The 20,133-nt window shown below is 44.0% G+C and overlaps 3 protein-coding genes across 3 annotated transcripts in view; 1 reads left to right on the top strand and 2 right to left on the bottom strand.

The window, feature by feature from the left end:
• Window positions 1-20,133, bottom strand: part of LOC309550274 (uncharacterized protein) — a gene marked incomplete at both ends in the record, with an annotated part of 1,476,097 nt that overhangs the window by 1,396,607 nt on the left and 59,357 nt on the right.
• The window catches only part of LOC309550783 (uncharacterized protein), a 492,521-nt gene that overhangs the window by 31,402 nt on the left and 440,986 nt on the right, over window positions 1-20,133 (top strand). The window lies entirely within an intron of this gene.
• On the bottom strand, window positions 5,052-12,277 carry LOC309549939 (uncharacterized protein; the record flags this gene model as incomplete). The annotated part of the gene is made up of 6 exons (XM_082250421.1): window positions 12,071-12,277; window positions 11,857-11,954; window positions 11,540-11,767; window positions 11,254-11,460; window positions 10,704-10,845; window positions 5,052-5,149 (listed from the first exon to the last, which is right to left on the bottom strand). Exons 1-6 carry the CDS (start codon window positions 12,153-12,155, stop codon window positions 5,052-5,054), a joined length of 858 nt encoding a protein of 285 aa, XP_082106547.1. The 5' UTR covers window positions 12,156-12,277.

Raw genomic sequence — 20,133 nt, forward strand, 5'->3', positions numbered from 1 at the left:
GCCTGCCTCAAAAGAACCCCAAAAAATGCCAAAAAAAACGCTAGCGTCAAAAAAAAAAAATGCCCAGGTGTGTTTTTGCTGGCATTTTTTGGGGAATTTTGGAGGCAGGCAAAACATCAGAACTTGTGCACAGTACTACTATACACAAGTTCAGATGTTTTTCCTGACTGCAAAGAACCCAAAAAAATGCCTGCTATTAAACCGGCAAGGTGTGAAAACCGAGAAGCCATATTCCTGTGCTTAAAGTTTTCTAATACAAACAATCTTTTTTTTTCTGGTTCTGGACATGCTACAGAGCTGAAACTTCACATGTACACTTTTTAGACCCCCCAGATACTAAATCCAAAGTAAAAATCAAAAAATCTCTTTTTTTTTTTTTTTTTTTTTAATTTTTCAATAATTGGCTTTTTTTATCAAAAATGACAATTTTTAAGAACTTTTTTTTGTGTGATTTTGTGTCTGGGGGGTCTAAAAGGTGTACCTGTGAAGTTTCAGCTCTGTAGCATGTCCAGAACCAGAAAAAAAGATCATATAGGTGTTAAAGTTAAAGGAGGGTCCCGACCCACATCCCTGTTCTACTGAAAAATTATCTTTTTTTTTTTTCATGGTTCTGGACATGCTACAGAGCTGAAACTTCACATGCACACCTTTTAGACCCCCCAGATACTAAATCCAAAGTAAAAATCAAAAAAATCTCTTTTTTTTTTTTTTTTAATTTTTCAATAATTGGCTTTTTTATCAAAAATGACAATTTTTAAGAACTTTTTTTTGTGTGATTAATAGTTAATGGGGCATGACCCAGAACCCTATGGACTTTTTAGGGGCATTTATTGGGTTTTAGGGCTTAAAAATGGTGTTTTTTGATTACAGAAGTTCGGGTCCCATTGATTTCAATGGGGTTCTGAAATCCGGGCCGAACTTTCGTGAAGTTCGGGTCTTCTGGTCGAACCGAACTTTTCAAAAGTTCGATCATCCCTAGTAGGAACCTGATGCTATTCAATGCTGTAAACATCACTTAAAACATGTACAGTGATACAATCAATAATGTAAGTAAAGTGCCTATATATACAAAATATATGATAAAAAAACATCTTTTAAAAAGCATCTTTTTTTAAAAAACATAAAATATGTAAAATATGAATCTGCTATGCACTTTTTTCACTAGAACTGCTTACAATAGCGTGTTCAGCAGCTAAAATAGTGCAATGGTAAAATGGAAAAATGGTACACCATGTACACCCAATGTCCTCATAGCCTAAGCCTCATATCCAATGCCCTATCTTGTTGGGTGGATCTTCCTACCTATAGTGATGACCCCAAACCCTCACCCTATTTGTCTCTCCTACCCATCCTACACTTAGCTCCCCCCTATTATATATCTATTTAGCACATGACTCTATAAACTCCCTAACAAAGACCATAGGGCCAACTACCCTGCACTCAACTTATGACAGCTGTGATGTCCAAACTCTCATTCAACCCCCTAGGAGCCAATGAGCCAAGTTGACCATAGACCAAAAATACGTTTCCCTACTGCACAATCTTTGAAATCTGAGGCCAGCGTCTGTATAACCTGTAATGGCCTCAAGTCCAAAGGCTTTCAGACCTACCGATTTTTTGTCATGCACATCCCGAAAATGGCAGGAGAGAGAATGTTTATCAAAACCTTTGTGGATGTTTCTTTTATGCTCTCCAAATCGTGTTCTGAAAGTGCGTGAAGTGCAGTCTACATAAAGGAGTCCGCAGGGACAGACGAGACCATAGACCACAAACTCTGTGGAACAGTTAATAAACTGTCTGGTAGGATGTACTCGACCGTCTGTCTGCGCGACCTCCCTTTTTCTGTGCCACATGTATTGGCAAAGTCCGCAGTTGGAGACTCCACATCTAAAGGAGCCCTTTTGATCGAATAAAGTCTTCCAAATCGGTGCCAGTTCTGTCCTAGTGGGTTTGACTCGGCTCGGTGCTAAGACACTCTTTAGATCTTTCGGTCTACGATAGATGACCTTTGGTTTACTTGAAATGGCCCCTGATAGTAATGGATCTTTTTCTAGAATGCCCCAAATGTTTTTCTAGGATGTTTTTAATGGCAAACGCTTTTTGGTTGTATTTGGTGCAGAATGACACTTGATAGTCCTCCCTTCTTTTATATACCCGACTGGTTCTACAATTCTCAGACTTCCTCTCATCGGTGTATTCCTGCCTATATTTGGTGTAGGCTGTATGTATGCATTCAGTGCCGGGACAAGGTCATCCAGCGCCCAGGGCAAGGATGCCAAACTGCGCCCCCCCCTTCCCTTAGGTTTAGGGGCAAGGTGCCCCCCATCCTTGCAAAAAACCATTGCGCCCAGGGCAACCTCCCCTCCTGCCTACCCCTTGTCCCGGCCCTGTATGCATTGGTTGTCATACCCCTTTTGTTGGAATTTTTTGATCAGGATAGAGCTCTGTTCTTTAAAATCTTCGAGCTTGGTACATGTACATCTGAGCCTGCAAAATTGACCCAATTTGGGTCAATTTTGCAGGCTCAGACATACATGTACCAAGCTCGAAGATTTTGAAGAACAGAGCTCTATCCTGATCAAAAAATTCCAACAAAAGGGGTAGGACAACCAATGCATACATACAGCCTACACCAAATATAGGCAGGAATACACCGATGAGAGGAAGTCTGAGAATTGTAGAACCAGTCGGGTATATAAAAGAAGGGAGGACTATCAAGTGTCATTCTGCACTAAATACAACCAAAAAGCGTTTGCCATTAAAAACATCCTAGAAAAACATTTGGGGCATTCTAGAAAAAGATCCATTACTATCAGGGACCATTTCAAGTAAACCAAAGGTCATCTATCGTAGACCGAAAGATCTAAAGAGTGTCTTAGCACCGAGCTGAGTCAAACCCACTAGGACAGAATTGGCACCGATGTGGAAGATTGTATTCAATAAAAAGGGCTCCTTTAGATGTTGGGTCTCCAACTGCGGACTTTGCCAATACATGTGGCACAGAAAAAGGGAGGTCGCGGAGACAGACGGTCGAGTACATCCTACCAGACAGTTTATTAACTGTTCCACAGAGTTTGTGGTCTATGGTCTCGTCTGTCCCTGCGGACTCCTTTATGTAGACTGCACTTCACGCACTTTCAGAACACGATTTGGAGAGCATAAAAGAAACATCCACAAAGGTTTTGATAAACATTCTCTCTCCTGCCATTTTCGGGATGTGCATGACAAAAAAAAATCGGTAGGTTTGAAAGCCTTTGGACTTGAGGCCATTACAGGTTATACAGACGCTGGCCTCAGATTTCAAAGATTGTGCAGTAGGGAAACGTATTGGATTCATCAACTTGGCTCATTGGCTCCTAGGGGGTTGAATGAGAGTTTGGACATCACAGCTGTCATACGTTGAGTGCAGGGTAGTTGGCCCATGGTCTTTGTTAGGGAGTTTATAGAGTCATGTGCTAAATAGATATATAATAGGGGGGAGCTAAGTGTAGGATGGGTAGGAGAGACAAATAAGGTGAGGGTTTGGGGTCATCACTATAGGTAGGAAGATCCACCCAACAAGATAGGGCATTGGATATGAGGCTTAGGCTATGAGGACATTGGGTGTACATGGTGTACCATTTTTCCATTTTACCATTGCACTATTTTAGCTGCTGAACACGCTATTGTTAGCAGTTCTAGTGAAAAAAGTGCATAGCAGATTCATATTTTACATATTTTATGTTTTTTAAAAAAAGATGCTTTTTAAAAGATGTTTTTTTATCATATATTTTGTATATATAGGCACTTTACTTACATTATTGATTGTATCACTGTACATGTTTTAAGTGATATTTACAGCATTGAATAGCATCAGGTTCCTACATCTTATATTAGACTGGAGTTTTAGGACTCCAGTTGGTCCACTAGGGAGTCGGGGTGTGATTGTCCAGTACGCAACAACATCCATCTAGGAGAACATTCATATGTCCACTTTCCTTCTTCACACTCACATAATGAGTAAAATTGTATATATGGAATTATATATATAAAATAGAATTATATATATATAATATACAGAGAAGAAATCCAGGGCATTCGCCTACACAGGGTCCTCTTTTCAAATTTCTGTTGCCATTATGGTATTCCGGATGGCGATGCCTTGGGGGACGCAGTAGATCATGGTGATTAAAGTGGAGTTCCACCCTATTTTTATACTTACCTCCATCTTCTCGCTCCGGGTCCGGGTTCTCCTCGTAGCGAAGAAAATATACTTACCTTACTTCCTTCTTCCTCCTTCCTCGGCTGCGGCCCGTCGTCACTTCCTGGCTCTGCAATGATTCCTGGGAGCTGGACGTCATAGCTCCCAGGAATCATTGCGCCTGCACCGGCCCCGACGTCAGTTCCGGGTCGCGCGCGTCATCCCCTTCTAAACAGCTTCTGGGCATGCCCAGAAGCTGTGGAGGGGTGACGCGCGTGACCCGGAAGTGACGTCGGGGCCGGCGCAGAGCATCGTGGGACCACAGAAGGCGGAAGAAGACGCCGAAGAGGACGCGCTGGCTTCAAGCTGCCCACATCTGAGATGGCAGCGCTGGACAAGACGTTTGCAAGGTAAGTATTTCGTCTTGCAGGTAAGTGCAACCCGGGACAGATCAGAGGCTAGCCATTGTGGAATGCACTAGCCCTGACTGTCCCGGGGGTATTAAAAAAACAAAAAACAAATCCAGGGTGGAACTCCGCTTTAACGTTTTGTATTATAAGTCCCATTGTGATTATATGGGGAGTGCAGTGCCTTCCTCCAACAGCCAGGGGGCAGCAAATCTAACTAGGGACCCAGCGGATATTGCGTACATGTCACCATAGTTACAGACGGAGGCGGGCTCTATACAGAGCTTCCGCCCCATCTTACAGGAAGTGATGCTGTACAGGTCCTGGAGCGCAAGGCTGACAGCGTGCGTTCCAGGAAAAGGAAGTCGCGGTCTTCTCTGGGGTGAATGTACATCGTACAGCAGGAACAGACTACATGGAGCACATTCCGGCATGTGGGGGTGGGTGGGAGGATGGGCGGCCAGTCACTGAGGCACGGACGGGATGTTCAGTACAAGTGGACAAGAGCTGCCATATAGGAGATCCAAGAGGGGTAAGTCACCTACAACAGTCATGGCTCCACCTGTAAATTAGAAGAATCAGGGAAAGCATGCCCAGAATGTACATAGGATTTTATGAGATCTTCTTTTTTTCTGCACATACACTGAGTGCCGTTCCTGGCGTACATTCCCTACTCTGTGGACCCCTTTTCTGGTTGTTGATGCAAGTTCTGAGGGCAGTTTCCATTTGAACTGTCCCATGGGACATACTACCAGTGGCCACTAAAGTTATGAGGGTTAAGGCACATAGGCATAGTAGGAGTGTTTGTTGACACTGGATGGTCCCGCCCCCTCTCTCTGGGGGGAGGGAAGGGGAGGGGGGGGAGAAGGTGAAGGAACATGAAGCTACTCTCTATATATACTTGTATCTGCTATGGTCATGACCAGCTCTAATGAAGGGGGCTCGACTCCCAAAATGCGTTAGTGGTCGAATCTTAGAGGACATGTTCCAGCACACGTGTGACGGGAATTTGTAACACGATTTTATTTCTTCATGTTTGTGAGTATGCATTTGACATTTTTTATTAGAAATGTTATACAGTACCTTGGGTAATGCACTAGGTGTTTGTGCCTCCTTTCCTTTCTTTTATGTACCCATTTTGAAGGTGCATCAATTTACTTTATGCAATTTTTGTAACCTTAGATACTCTGCAAGTGGCAACAGGTACATTTCCTTCCCCCCCCTCCTTTTCCCTCCCCCCCCTTTTCCTTTTTTATTATTCTTTCCACTCTCCCATTTCCCTACCTCCTCCTTTCCTTTTCTCTTTTTTTTCTTCCCTTCTTTCCTTTTTATGGTCCTTTGTTATATTACACTAACTATCATGTACCTAATTGTAGACACGTATATATTTACTCATTCCGCATCTGCTCCTGATGATTGGTCACAACCATGAAACGCGTAGAGCTGTTTTGGATGCAACGCTCCAACCATTATGTGTCTGTTATTTTCTTATGTACTGTTAATCGATTTTAACCCCAAACTTATTATATATCGTTTATGTTGCTAGATCTGAGAGTCTATTAGGACATCATTGACATCATTATGTGCAATCGTATTATGTTATGATGCAATGGCCTGACCCATATGTATTCACCAAATATTATTGTATTCATTATATTTACCGATGTTATGCATTCACTAGTAACGATATACCAATGTCATTATGTTGTGATGTAACATGTAAATTTATGAATTAAAAGTGATATTATATGTCTATACTGGACTATGAATTTTATGTACATATATGTTATCAGATCATTTATTGATATGGTCTCTTTGATTGCAGCCATGTGTTTCATATAAAGTCCCAATTTCCCCTTGTTTTTAGTTATTCAGTAGGGATGGAGGAATATGACCTTACCCTGTTATCTCCCCATTTAAAGTCCCAATCACCCCCCCCCCCCCATTTTTTTAACTATAGAGAATAAATGTCGCACTGTCAAATGCAGGGTCAACATCCATCCATATAGCATGCACATACACCAGGCCCCTGGCACCTCTCTTCCCGTACCCCCGGCCTCCATCTTCTCCCTCCACACTAGGACCTTCGGCGTCCTCTTCTCTATCCTACCTGGGACCCCTGATGCCACCTTCACTGTCCACTCTTTCTGTTAAGCAGTTGCAGCACTGCTCTCCATCTTCTGACAGCAGAGTACATCTCATAGTCCTTATGAAAAGTCCTCATCAAATTACAGGTTTTCTCAGAACATTTGCATTGCCACAAGCAACCTTCCATATGGGCTTCTAGCTTCAGCCCACTCCCCATGGCTCCCGCAGTTGCAGTCTCACACCTGGCCTGGCGCTTGAACAACAGTTCCGGGCACAGAAAAGGATTTTTTTGACTTTTCATTTTGCCATTGCCAGGGGCAACTGGCCCAGTAACTAATGGCAAAATCCCGGATGAGCCCCCAAATGTAGTAGGTTTTCCAGGCATTGGGCCTGCAATTGTTACCGGTAACACTCCCAGCACATTTGAGCTGTAACCCCAGGTGTGAGAACTGAGACAATTACCATTCCGGCATCTTGGTTTGTTTTGTTTTATTGAGATTAGGGGATGGGAGAAGGGAATGAGTGGGATACTCCTCTGGCTTAACTAGGTACAATTTTGGGACTTTGTAGAAAAATGCCTGTTAGCGCTGTCTTGGCACCAGCTGATTGCCAGCCAACGCTTCCTGACACTGTAACACTGAGAACTGTGCTGGAACCTCAACATTAATTCAGAAGATCCAGGACTGTAGAATACTTGACTCCTGACACTGCTTTGCTCAAAAGTCACTGAACAGCTCCCTCCAACCTTACGCTAGCTTGAGGTAGCTCTTTGTAAATTCCTGTGCTGCTGCAACTCTCAACCTGTACACTCCACACTGTACACTGACTCTTCAGGGCCAAAACTGCAGGCGACCCCTTTAACACTTCAGGGTCCTCAACCTAGGTACCCCCTCTAACACTTCAGGGTCCTCCGACCAGGCACCCCCTTTCCAGCTAGCTGACTCTCAGATCCCAGAAACTTCTCCGGAGTGGTCCCCTCTGACACTAAGTAGACCCCCAGGGGCAATCCACAGCACTCACAAACTTTGTAGGCTTTCCTGGGACTGGACCCCTCTCTCTCTCTCTCTCTCTCTCCGCTGGTTCTCGGCACACCGGATCCTCTTCAGCTCAACTCAGCACTCTGGATTCTCAGGCAGCACCCGAGACATCCACTTCCTCAGACAGGAGGAGAGACAGCCGATCTCTCCCTCCTGGGACTCAAACTTATACCCATTCCCAGAATCCTCTGCGGCAGAATCTGCCTTCTGGGGTAGATACAAGTCTGAATGAGTCCCTGATTGGGTTTCCTCCACTGCCCTATGAGAAGCCTCTCACAGAGCCAGTGGGGAGACTTCCCTCTCAGCAGATGCACCTGGAAGCCATGACACTCTGACCAAAAGAAATCATGGCCCTGTTGTTACTCAGACAAGACCTACTATGCATTTACCTAGCACCTACCTGTAGGGTGCTACATGTGTATATATATATAGCAGTGGGTGGAGGGGAGAGAGCAGAAGTAAGGAGTATGTAATGTACAACATAGAGTATATAGTGCAGGGGTCAGGAGTATGTAATGTACAACATAGAGTGTATAGTGCAGGGATCAGGAGCATGTAATGTACCACATAGAGTATATAGTGCAGGGGTCAGGAGTATGTAATGTACAACATAGAGTATATAGTGCAGGGGTCAGGAGTATGTAATGTACAACATAGAGTATATAGTGCAGGGGTAAGGAGTATGTAATGTACCACATAGAGTATATAGTGCAGGGGTCAGGAGTATGTAATGTACAACAGAGTTTATAGTGCAGGGATCAGGAGCATGTAATGTACAATATAAATTATACAGTGTAGGGGTCAAGAGTACATAATGTACAACATAGAGTATATAGTGCAGGGGTCAGGAGTATGTAATGTACAACATAGAGTATATAGTGCAAGGGTCAGGAGTATGTAATGTACAACAGAGTATATAGTGCATGGGTCAGGAGTATGTAATATGAATGTAGAATCCCTCTGACATCCAAAAGGCAGGATAACTCCCCTAGAGGCCAAGGGACGGGCCAGCATTTCACCCCAGGGCTTAATCTATTCTATGGCATAAATACAGGGACCAAGAAAGGTTATTGGGCACCAGTCACTTTTGTCTTTTTAAAGTGTTATTGCAGAATGGTTCGGGAGGTGAGGGGTTGGAGGTGAGGGTTGGGGGAATTGGGGTCTCAGGTACCATGGCAGATCACTTACAGACTCTGCAGATCAATGTCTACTCTCACAGTGTCAGAACCTATAAGCCGACTGAGTAACACTGTAAGCACATTCCCAAATTTCAGTGCGTCCTCCAAGTGAGTCACCAGGCCCTCCTTAGAGACCGGCATTCTTCATGACTCTCTCCAGCATGGGGCCTCCCCTGGGTCTCCTCCTTGGCACAGCTTCCTCCAGACCAGGCAGGACAGCTTCACAACCACTTCAGCACATGTTAGGCCCCAAAACAGGCTAATGGACCAAACAGCAGAGCTCCATCCAGCAGCCCCTCCCTACACCTCATCCCAGGGGAAGAGAGCGAGCACATGGCCTGTCCCAAATATTTATTTCCTCCACCAGCATGCACCAGTGACAAACCTCCTACTGGATTGGCGGACATAAATTTAAATATTCTTAATGTAAGACATTAAACCCAAAGAAAATATTTATTATATTGGAGATTATCGATTCTTAGATTTGATGTTAGTTTTCCTTTTTAGGATTTCTTATATGTTCATCTGGTGATCTGGCCAGTAAATCTGTTCTATAAAAGCTCCAACTCTAAAGCAGAATGTATCAGTTACTGGGATGGGACAGACCATTTACCACTGACATGGGTGCTAACAATGATCAGCTTTTATTTATTCTTGTAAAACCTTTATCCCAAAGGAAAAAAACAGTTTGCTGTAACTGATTATAAAGTGTGAGATGGAGTTTGGCTTCAATTTGTTACTGTTGTTAAATCTGATAATACATCTAACACTCCCCTCCCCCCAGACTGATAATGCTGCTGTCTCCAGAGTGGGGGCGCTCTAATACAGAAGGTGTGACCAGGTGAAAACAGAGGGGAAAAAGCACCTAAAAAGAAAAGTAATGCAGCCACCACATCTAATGATCGGTAAGCTGCAATGTATGACATTTTTGGTTTTGGGTTTATTATAATTTTAGTTTGGTTGGTGAAATGTCATACTATGTCCAGTGATAGCGGTGACATCTACTGGCCACAGTGAAAAATCACAACTCAGCTTAAGCTTAGGGAAAAACCAGGCGAAAATCTGAACAATCAGTCTGAGCTAAGTACAGCCCAGCCAAACACTAACATAACATAGCAGTCTCTATTTAAGACAAGCTGTAACTTCAGATCCTCATCTCCACTTTTTCTGACTGCTCAGACAAACTGTCTAAATTCTGGACTATGGACAGATGTAAAGAGAGGAAAGCAGATAAAGGGGTACAACTTATGTAGGAGGATTTGTTTCATTTCTATGTATCCCCTGAGGACAGTCACTTCATTGGGTATATGGAGGGTTTACACCCACTCAAAATGTGCACATGAGACAAGCTGCAGAGATCCCACACCGCTGCCTCCCATCTCCTGAGACTGCACTCAGTGACTTGGGTGTGAGACTATACAGACATATCCCTCCACCCGACACAGCCAGCAAACAACAGAGCACGTAACCCTGGGAGAATTGTTCTGTCATATTTTGCTAGACCCCGGCATGGGGCAGAAGACCCAAAAAACATACCCCAGGTGCCTAGGTCTAGTAATGCCTATGGTCAAAATGAACATTTTACAGCCAGCTGAACCCCAGAATCTCCATAAATCCAGTCTAGAGACATAAATTGTGTCTGCAGCACAGAGAAGGAAGATTATCCGAGAGAAATACAGGAATACAGGACGGGGAACACAGCTCAGGAAAGTGACCAGGGGATTACAGACTGATATCACCCAGTCCCCGCCCTACTCTGGACCAATCAGTGAGTAGTATGGGTGGAGGATTGTATTTAGTGTTAATGACCCACCTGTGCTGATCTCTGTAGGAGTGTCCTCCTCTATAAATGTCCCCGTTATTCCATCCTCCTCCATAGACTGCTGATCATCCCTCACATACCTCTCTTCTTCTTCTGCTTTAACCTCAAATTCTATATCGATTGGATCTCCACTCTAAACCAAGAAAATGAAAGAGAATATCATCTGTGAAATGTAAGATTTATTATTGTGACATCACATAAAAATCCACACATTGTCTCCATGAGTCTGTGTTTTATAATCTCTGTCTCACCAACCTTGTAACATTGAGGGATGGTGTGACCTTCCTGTGTGGAATCCCGGGAATACAGAGGACGGGGACATCTCTCTGGTGGGTTCCTGGTATTAGGTGGCTCCATCATATCCTTGTGTCCTTCTGAAAACTCCTCCATCACTCCATACTCCTCATCCTCCTCTTTATACTCTTCTTTAACATCAATATTATCATCCCCGAGGATTCCACTCTGAATATATAATAAAACATTCATTGTAACAAACATACAGTATATAAATCAGAACTACCAATAATTGTCACTCATCTACCTGATGATGGTGAGGGATGGTGTGACCTTCCTGTGTGGAATCCCGGGAATACAGAGGACGGGGACATCTCTCTGGTGAGTTCCTGGTATTAGGTGGCTCCATCCTATCCTTGTGTCCTTCTGAAAACTTCTCCATCACTCCATACTCCTCATCCTCCTCTTTATACTCTTCTTTAACATCAATATTATCATCCCCGAGGTTTCCACTCTGAATATATAATAAAACATTCATTGTAAAAAACATGCTGTGTATAAATCAGAACTACCAATAATTGACAATCATCTACCTGATGATGGTGAGGGATGGTGTGACCTTCCTGTGTGGAATCCCGGGAATACAGAGGACGGGGACATCTCTCTGGTGGGTTTCTGTAGCTGGATGACTCCACCATGGTGTCCTGGTACAGATCTTTGTGTTCTTTTAGAAACTCTGACTCCTCCATCACCCCATCCTCATCATCCTCCTCTTTTATCTCTTCTTTAACCCCAACTTTAGAATCTCTCAGGTTTCCACTCTGAATATATAATAAAAATGACATCAATGGTAACAATGCAGATAATGTACAGATCCTAATGATACGATCAGTGATTGTTCCTCATCTACCTGATGATGGTGAGGGATGGTGTGACCTTCCTGTGTGGAATCCCAGGAATACAGAGGACGGGGACATCTCTCTGGTGGGTTCCCATTACTGGATCCATCTGTAGGAAACACACACACTGACTGAATACATTGTTTCTATGTGTTTATCAGATGATGGGGGATCTAGGTGGATCCTCCGTACTGCTCTCTCCTTTACAATAAAGTCTCCTCTTACCCGGTGATGTGAGGGGCGGCTGATTCTCCATCATGACGTCCTTGTAGAGATCCTTGTGTCCTTCTAAATACTCCCACTCCTCCATGGAGAAATAGACAGTGACATCCTGACACCTTATAGGAACCTGACACACACAATGATACAGTCACCATCCAGACACATCCCTTGTCTGTTACTGGATAATGTCCCAGAATTCCCAGCACCGCTCACCTCTCCTCGATGATCTCTCTGGTGACTTCTAGAATCTTCTTTGTATTTCTCTATTCTATCAGGGAGGGAGGTGGAGGCAATGTGATGGTCATATGATCTCCAGACTTCACAGGAGGAAAACTCTAGATCTGAACACAAATAGTAAAATCAAATGAAATTCCCAGAATCCTCCTCACTTCTCCATTCAGGTTCCCATTTGATTAAAGCCCCACCTCAGACTGAGGTATAATTTACCCACACAGGACCCCCACACTACGCAGGGTAAAAGCTTGTTGCACGCATTCTGACATCATTACATACAACGCAGGACCAACAGACCCACTTTACTAATGAGGATGCCAAGGATCCGCCCACATCCTAAGAGAGGAGAAGAAAAAGCCAGATGGAGGGACATTGGGAGGAGGAGCTGTGAGGTCAGTGTGATGTCATAGGACATATAGACTCTGGATGGAGGGACATTTGGATGAGGAGATTTTAGGGGCCCTCTATATGAGGCTCTCATGTGATCAGGTGACGTGCGGAGGAACGGAGTGTAAATAGCAGACAATTTTCTCCAGAGCTCCTAATGGTGGGGATGGATTTTGCTGCATGCTGGTGCCAAGTTTCCACCCCACAGGGTCACTGCAGGGGTGGAGAAAAGCTGTGTAAGAGGATATGGAGGAGAGATGAGGAGGAGATCCAGGAATCAGGATAAAGGTCAGGACAAGCAACAGACGAGCGCATCCAAGAGATGAGGGGGAGGGGAGGAAGTCACTTAAGGTGACCATAGATACATGGAAATTCAGCTGGTTTAACAGGGATCGGTCACATTTCCATCCATGTGTGGTCACTGCTGGATAAAAGTCACTCGATCGGCGACTACAGCCAATAGCTTCATCACTGATCTGTGTATTCTGAGAGTGGAGGAGCGCCCCCCATTGTTAGAATACAAAAATGCAGTGGGGAGGATTTCCCCATCCCCCTCCAATGTGTGGATGGGGGAATCGCTTCAGTTTTTTTTTTCATCCAGCCCACTGGCTGAACGATAAAACTGAACCATGTATGGTCAGCTTAGGAAGCAAGATATATTATTCATCAACTGATCCCCCCTAAAGGGGTTAATCTATGTATTACCTCCTCTGCCGCCAGTTCCTGCATTGTCTTCTCTCTCCGTCCTACCAAATTGAATGTCCTATCTGAATCTGACATCACTTCCTGTCTGTATTCCATAGAGACTTCCAGTCTGGGTAGAAGAGAGATCACCACCTTGTGGAGCTCAGAGGAACTGCAGCCCTGTGAACCGTCTGGTAGTGTGAACACGGCCTTGTGCTGTGTGTGTATGTACTGTATATCCTTCCCCTTTCTCTCCTCCCTGAGTGTGTATGAAGAGGCGGAGCTCCTGCTGGAACAGCGGTCGGAGGAGGAAGCCGAGTCTAGGAGGGAGACTGACAGAAAGCGCAGCAGACTTGCAGGAGTGAGAATCCAGTTCCTTTGCCATCGGAGGTGAAGGGAGTGTGAAGGATGTTTGTGACTCTGGTAGCTGAAAAGCTGGGAGTCCTATTGCTCTGGTGAGTGGGGAAACACTACTAAGGGGGCGCCCTCACCATCACGTGTGTAAGAGGTGGAAGAAGGCGTGGCTACACTACAGCTGGCACAGTTTGGAGCACGGAGAACTTTCACACCTTATCAACTTTTCATTCATTTGTGAACTTTTTTTTAAACAAAATACGTTTATTAAGGTAGATGTAAAGTGGAAGCAGTGGACTTGCAGAGAACACTATATTGAGTACACAATATTGTATGTTTACATGAATTTGCACAGATGTTTAGTTTATTTAATATAGCAGCAGATATTATAATATCAATGAAGTAGATGCAAAGTGGAAGCAGTGGATCTGCAGGGAACAAAATCTTTTGCACAAAGCACTTTATGTTGTATATGAATTTGCACATGGATCAGTTTACTTAATTTATTGATAAACCCTATACCATGAGTGAAGTAGGTGTAAAGTGGAAGCAGTAGATCTGCAGATAATATTATTTTGAGCCCCTAGTACTTTATATATGAATGTATCCACATATTTTAGTGTATTTGTGATAATTTATGTGCACACACAATAGGACAGCGCTGTGACGCATAATGCTCTTCTAGTTGATAAAGGGAATACTTACCTTTGTTACAGCAGCAGTCCGGTATAAGTTATTTTTGTAGGTATTTGAGTTGTTACACATAGTGCAGGTTTTTTCCATTTATATTGGTGACATAATCGCCCAAATCTGGGGATCAGGAGCCATTTCCACCCTTTACTCTCCGCTGGGGTTCTTTGTATCCATATAACAGATGTTCTACATGACTAAATCTGCAATCAATTTCTCTGCAAAATCAAAGATGCCAAAATGTCTCCCCCAAGCAGTAATATATTTCTATCCCCCTTGGTGGGAGTGGAGATGACCCATCTATAAGGATATACAGTACATACACAGCACAAGGCTGTGTTCACACTACAAGATGTCTCTCAGGGCTGCAGTTCCTCGGAGCTCCACAAGGTGGTGATCTCTCCTCTACCCAGACAGGAAGTCTCTATGGAATACAGACAGGAAGTGATGTCAGGTACAGACAGGAAGTTCCGGGTGAGAGGTAAGTTGGGAGGAAGTAGAGAGAAGACATTGCTGGAAGAGGGAGCAGAGGAGGTAATAAGATCTTATTTTCTATTTACACCCAGTAACCCCCCCCCCCGTCATGTCCGTCCTCTTCCCCCATAGTCACTGTGACCTCTTTTATCTCCAGCACATGATGATACACACATATATAATGTGGAAACCTAGATTAACCCCTTCAGGGGAACAGTTGATGAATAATATATCTTTCTTCCAAATCCGGCCATACATGGTTTTGTTTTATCGTTCAGCCAGCAGGATGAGTAAAAAAAGCTACACTTATTCCCCATCCACACATTGGAGGGGGATGGGAGAGTTCTCCCCGCTGCACTATTGAATTCTGACAATGGCGGCGCTCCTCCGCTCTCAGAATACACAGATCAGTGATGAAGCTATTGGCTGCAGCTGCTGATGGAGTGACTTTTATCCGGCAGTGACCACACATGGATGGAAATGTGACCGATCCCTGCTGAACCAGCTGAATTTCTATGTATCTATGGTCACCTTAAGTGACTTCCTCCCCTCCCCCACATCACCTTCATTATGTAAGTCATGCTGAGATAATCTCCCATTGGCTGAGCAATATCCTGATTTGTCTCTGAGCTCCTTCTTGCTATTCCTCGTCTTGCCTGTTGTTTCCTTGGATTGATTTTCTGTGTAGTGACCCCGGCTTCATCTCTTGGATGCGCTCGTCTGTTGCTTGTCCTGACCTTTATCCTGATTCTCATCTCATAACCAACATAAAGAATGCAATTTGTGATCCAGGTGGCCAAATTTTACGAGAATCCCGGACCCCATTAATAATAGAAAACACTAAACTGTTGTCAGGGAAATGGCCGTAGGAGAACTGGCAACATTGCCAGTAATAGCAATGGACATTCCTGACTCAACTGACATAGCCCTCTGCTGGCCTGTCAGGGAAATGGCCTATAAAAGGATGCCATAGGATCAGACTCATTGCTGGATTATCTCTCAGCTTCCTGTGTTCTGTGCTTCCTGTTTCCTGTTTGGATTTCCTGTTGTGACCTTGGCTTGTTCCTGATTCCGTTTGATCTCCTGCTCCTGGTTTGACCCTTGGCTTCTACCACTGTTCCTGCTTCCGTTACCTACCGTGTATGACCCCGGCTTGCTTCAAGACCTCGGATATTCTGGTTGTCTCCTGTGCATGACCCTGGCTTGTACCTCGGTTCCCGCTGCCTGCTCCAGTCCCAGACCTCGGCCAGTACCTGTCTCCGCTACTAGAGACTATTCCTCGGCACAAGGTAGTCCGGCTGCTTCAGAGCCCTTGAAAGACATACTCTGCTGTGATTCCAGCCTGTTCCAGTTCGCTCTCAGATTGCTCCTGATTCTACCTACCTGCCTGCAGCTGGTAACCCGTGCCACTTGGGGCGCCACACCCTCTGTACCATCTCCAGGGGTGAGCCGCAAGGGGAGCCCTCTCAGCACTTCGGCCTCGGATCAGGTAACCCTGACAACTGTCCAGATTAAATATTTTCTCACTGAGACCATAGAGCTAAAATCCACACCGACCTTCATATTACTTCCTGATTTCCTCATCCTATTATTGTACAACCAATACCAATCCAGATAATTCTCTGTTATCAATATTATTTGTCTACAGGGAAACCTTCATAGATGACGGCACCAATGAGGACGGAGGAGGACCGGAGTCACATGACTGAGAAGATACTAAACCTCACCCTGGAGATCATCTACCTGCTGACCGGAGAGGTGAGGAGGATTCTGGGAGGTCACATGACATCACTCTTATCTCTATTAATAAAACACTGACCTGACCGGAGAGGTGATGAGGATTCTGGGATTTTAACATGATATTCCTATCTGAGCACCCGTCATCAGGAAGGATGTGCTGGAATTGGAAAGAGTCCAGAGAAGGGCAACAAAAATAATTAGGGGAATGGAGGACATCAGCTATGAGGAAAGACTACAAGCATTGAACCTATTCTCTCTGGAGAAGAGACGATTGAGGGGGGATATGATATCAATGTACAAATATTGTACTGGCAATCCTAGCATATGGAAAAACCTATTCAGAGATAGGAAATACAATAAGACACGTGGCCACTCACTAAAACTAGAGGAAAGGCGTTTTAACCTTAAAATACGCAGGGGGTTCTTCACTGTGAGAGCAGAAAGGATGTGGAATTCTCTTCCGCAAAAAGTGGTATCAGCAGGGAGCATCGATAGTAACTATTAGATGGGCACCTTAAAGACCGCAACATACAGGGGTATACAATGTACGGTTAACATCAAACACACACATCATAGGTTGAACTGGATGGACTGATGTCTTTTTTCAACCTCACTAACTATGTAACTATGTTCCTCAATACAGAGTTTTCCTCTTCTGAAGTCAGGTGATCATATGACCATCACAGTGCCTCCATGTGACTCACTAAAACCTGAGAGACACAACATGCAGAAGATTCTAGAAGTCACCAAGAAGATGATGGAGCTGCTGACAGGAGAGGTGAGCGGTGCTGGGAATTCTGGGACATTATCCAGTAACAGACAAGGGATGTGTCTGGATGGTGACTGTATCATTGTGTGTGTCAGGTTCCTATAAGGTGTCAGGATGTCACTGTCTATTTCTCCATGGAGGAGTGGGAGTATTTAGAAGGACACAAGGATCTCTACAAGGACGTCATGATGGAGAATCAGCCGCCCCTCACATCACCGGGTAAGAGGAGACTTTATTGTAAAGTAGAGAGCAGTACGGAGGATCCACCTAGATCCCCCATCATCTGATAAACACATAGAAACAATGTATTCAGTCAGTGTGTGTGTTTCCTACAGATGGATCCAATAATGGGAACCCACCAGAGAGATGTCCCCGTCCTCTGTATGCCCGGGATTCCACACAGGAAGGTCACACCATCCCTCACCATCATCAGGTAGATGAAGATTGAAGTCGAGATCGTAAAAGTGATCTGACTGTATGAAAATATATTCCACTTTTAGGTATAAGGTTATTTGTGCTCACATTTTAAAGAAACCATTCCCTGCTATTTTTTTTTGTTTAGAATGAAAATCTGATAGATATAAAAGATGAGGTTAAAGAGGAAGAAGAGACGTACGTGAGGGGTGATCAGCAGTTCAGGGAAGAGGTTGGGATGATGGACAAAGTTAAAGAGGAGGAATCTTCTCCAGACATCAGCACAGGTGAGTGATGGCCACTAAATACAAAAACTGTTTGGGTATATGGATTGATGTTTGAGGATTTGTAGATCCACTTCTACAAAGACGTCATGATGGAGAATCAGCCGCTCCTCACATCACCGGGTAAGAGGAGACTTTATTGTAAAGGAGAGAGCAGTACGGAGGGTCCACCTAGATCCCCCATCATCTGATAAACACATAGAAACAATGTATTCAGTCAGTGTGTGTGTTTCCTACAGATGGATCCAGTAATGAGAACCCACCAGAGAGATGTCCCCGTCCTCTGTATTCCCGGGATTCCACACAGGAAGATCACCCCATCCCCCACCCTCATCAGGTAGGTGAGAATGTAGGAAAGTGATCCCAAGAGATATCATTCTTCTATTATTATTATTGTTTTTTTTTTTGTATTTAATATTGTTTCTGCCATTTTGTTGGTTTAGGATGAAGATCTGATAAATGTACAAATTGGGGTTATAAAGGAAAAGACGTATGTGAGGGGTGATCAGCATTTTACAGAGGAGGTTGGGATGATGGATGCAGTTAAAGAGGAAGAAACTTCTCCAGATATCAGCTCGGGTAATTATGGAAGAATGGTTTAAAGCTTACTTTGTTTGGTTGGGTGGTATCATTGATCTGGTTAGTTGTCATAGTTTGGTGTTGTGATTGCACCCAGTTCAACCACAGATCTCTTTTACACTTTGAAATGCTCAACCAACATACACTGCTCCAAAGAATGAAAGGAACACTTTGAAAACACATCAGATCTCAATGGGGAAAAATATCATGCTGGATATCTATACTGGTATGGACTGGGTAATGTGTTAGGATCTATACTGGTATGGACTGGGTAATGTGTTAGGATCTATACTGGTATAGACTGGATAATGTGTTAGGATCTATACTGGTATGGACTGGGTAATGTTTTAGGATCTCTACTGGGATAGACTGGGTAATGCGTTAGGATCTATACTGGTATGGACTGGGTAATGTGATAGGATCTATACTGGTATGGACTGGGTGATGTGTTAAGATCTATACTGTTACATAATTTGTGAGATTGAAAAAAGACATCAGTCCATCCAGTTCAACCTATGATGTGTGTGAGTGTTTGCTGTTAACCGTACATTGTATACCCCCGTATGTTGTGGTCTTTAAGGTGCCCATCTAATAGTATTTTGAAACTATCGATGCTCCCTGCTGATACCACTGCTTGTGGAAGAGAATTCCACATCCTTACCACTCTGACAGTAAAGAACCCCTTAGGTATTATAAGGTTAAACCACTTTTCCTCTAGTTTTAGTGAGTGGCCACTGCCATCTGCCATGTAGTTGCCCACCCCATTATTTTGTTCAGGTCCGCTTGTAAAGTTACCACATCCCACATAGAAGATATTGGCATGCTTAGTTTAGTATCATCCGCAAATACCGAGATTGTGCTGTTTATCCCATCCTCTAGGTTGTTTATGAATAAATTAAACAGGATTGGCCCCAGGACAGAATCTTGGGGGACCCCACTTTCCACACCCGCCCAACCCAAGTACTCCCCATTAATCACCACCCTCTGGACTCTCCCCTGGAGCCAGTTTTCAACCAGGTACTCACCCTATGGTCCATACCTACGTACCTTAGTTTGTACATTAAGCGTTTGTGGGGAACGGTGTCAAAGGCCTTTGCAAAGTCCAGGTACACCACATCCACAGACCTTCCTTTATCCAGATACACCACATGCACAGGCCTTCCTTTATCTAGATACACCACATCCACAGGCCTTCCTTTATCTAGATTGCAACTCACTTCATCGTAGAAGGTTAATAGATTGGTTTGGCAAGAGCGATTTTTCATGAATCCATGCTGATTACTACTACTAATACCGTTTTCATTACTAAAGTCTTGTATGTGGTCCCTTAACATCCCCTCCAAAATCTTGCAGACCACTGATGTTAGGCTGACTGGTCTATAGTTACCCGGGATATATCTCAGCCCTTTTTTAAATATTGGTACCACGTTGGCTTTTTTCCAATCAGCTGGCACCAT

Source organism: Pelophylax lessonae (assembly GCF_965119305.1).
Source record: "Pelophylax lessonae genome assembly, chromosome: 3".
In the NCBI taxonomy this organism is placed as follows: Eukaryota; Metazoa; Chordata; class Amphibia; order Anura; family Ranidae; genus Pelophylax; species Pelophylax lessonae.